This window comes from Oratosquilla oratoria, chromosome 3, assembly GCF_046742065.1.
Source record: "Oratosquilla oratoria isolate Oo_2021 chromosome 3, ASM4674206v1, whole genome shotgun sequence".
NCBI classification, from domain to species: Eukaryota; Metazoa; Arthropoda; class Malacostraca; order Stomatopoda; family Squillidae; genus Oratosquilla; species Oratosquilla oratoria.
This window is the reverse complement of record NC_134779.1, coordinates 78,363,262-78,365,246: the sequence shown is the minus strand read 5'-3', so window position 1 is coordinate 78,365,246 and position 1,985 is coordinate 78,363,262. Positions and strand designations below refer to the sequence as shown.

General features: G+C 35.6%; 1 protein-coding gene across 1 annotated transcript in view; it reads left to right on the top strand.

Moving 5' to 3' along the window:
- Positions 1-646: 646 nt before the first annotated feature.
- LOC143018936 (uncharacterized) overlaps positions 647-1,985 on the top strand; it is a 1,996-nt gene continuing 657 nt past the window's right edge. Inside the window, exon 1 of the mRNA XM_076174533.1 lies at positions 647-863. Within this exon, the coding sequence (XP_076030648.1) occupies positions 725-863 (139 nt within the window). The 5' untranslated portion in view covers positions 647-724. The remainder of the gene's footprint in view (positions 864-1,985) is intronic.

Genomic DNA, 1,985 nt, shown 5'->3' with positions numbered 1-1,985 from the left:
ATAATATTCTCTCCTCCACTGATATTATATCCTACCGCGATATTTTGTCCTCCACTATCATTGCATACCATCGTGATATTTTGTCCTCCATTATCATTACATCCCATCTTGACATTTTATCCTCCACTACTAATACATCCCATAGTGATATTTTGTCCTCTGACATTACAATCTAGTGTAATATTTCGTCCTTTATCGACATTATATCCTAAAATTATATTTTGTCCGACAATGACAATGACATTATTCTCTTTTTCCCAGTACATTAAATTCCCTTCCCTTTGAGCTTCTACCCCCAAAAAGGACATACTAAGACATACTAAGGCTGATTGCACACTGATCAAGCAAAAACGCCTTCAAACAAAACATTTTGCTTAAAGTTGTTTGAAATGGGCTTTTTACATGATATAAGTACCTATGTCTAGAGTCTATTACACACTGCTCAAACAAAAAACAAAAACAGCATCAAACAGTTTTCAACACATTCAAACAAAATCATTTTGCCAGAAATCTTTTGTATGATTCAGTGTGCCAGGACATCAAGCAAAACTGTATGATCAAGAAGCAAAATGTTTTGTATGACAACATTTTGCTTAGTCAATGTGAATCAGGTGGCAACGCGGTCAAACAGCTTCAAACAAGTTTCAACATGTTGGGAGCGCAAACACTGCTTTTTGCTTGATGAAGAAACATTCAGTTTGCATCGAGTGGATGTACCGACAAGATGGAAGTAGACGCTGAAAAACTTATAGTTTTGGTTGAAGCTAGGCCTTCAATTTATAACTATACACTGAAGGATCATCACAACAAAGACATTATCAATATGTTTTGGGACGAAATTGCAACGGAAGTTGGCTCGACCAGTAAGTACAATTTAGATAAAATACATACACAGTAGCTATCGATTTTCTATAGATAAGGACTAATGAAAACAAATTATTTTTGTTATATATTTAATTTTCCACATTATGTATTTCATTTATGTGAGCAAGCCTAGCCTGCCATTGAACAGCTCCTTCCCTTGAATTGAAATAAGTTACAAAGTTATTTCTAACATTCAGTCCAGTATTTGATTTTCCATGGTCAACATGTTGCGTTGCGTCGTTCTCATCTTCGTGTTGTAGCAATTCCTCGTGAATATCTTGTAATGTTCTTTCTTTCTCTCGGACAATGTTGTGCAAAATACAACAAGCCAACGTAATAGTTGTAGCTTTTTCTGGGCTTACTAACATAACATTCTCGAGAACACGGAATTTTTTGGTCAACATACCGAATGCACATTCAACTATTCTTCTGGCTCTTGACAGGCGATAATTGTAGATCCTTTTCTGATTATTCAGTTGTTTCCTAGGAAATGGGCGCATCAGGTTTTTAGAAATAGGGTACGCTTCATCAGCAACAAAGACAAACGGAAATTGAATTTCAGTTTCTGTGCAAATATGCCTAGCCGGTGGAATATTCAATGATTGGCTAAAAAATAGTTTTCCAAAATTTGAATTACGGAAGACGCCACTGTCTCTATTTCGTCCATAATCTCCGATATCGACGAATAGAAATTTAGCTTCTGCATCCACAACCGCTTGTAGTACTATTGAATTAAATCCCTTGTAATTATAGAACGATGAACCAGAGTTGGGAGGGCATTGTATTCGGACATGTTTGCTATCTATCGCTCCCAAACAATTCGGAAAGTTCCATATTGAATGAAATTTCTCTGCCATATCTTTCCATTTCTCAGTTGTCGGCTTCTTCATATAAATAGGAGATAAATTTTTCCAGATTACAGAGCATGTTTCCTCAACTAATTTGCTGATCGTACTAGTTCCAATGCGAAAGTAATAATGAAGAGATTGAAAACGCTCTCCCATCGCCAGAAACCTGAAATAAATTAACTCATGTAAATGATAACAACAGAATTATCTATATACATTAGTGGGGAAATCAAATATTGTTAAATTAGGTCTGACAGCACACATGTTGTTAAT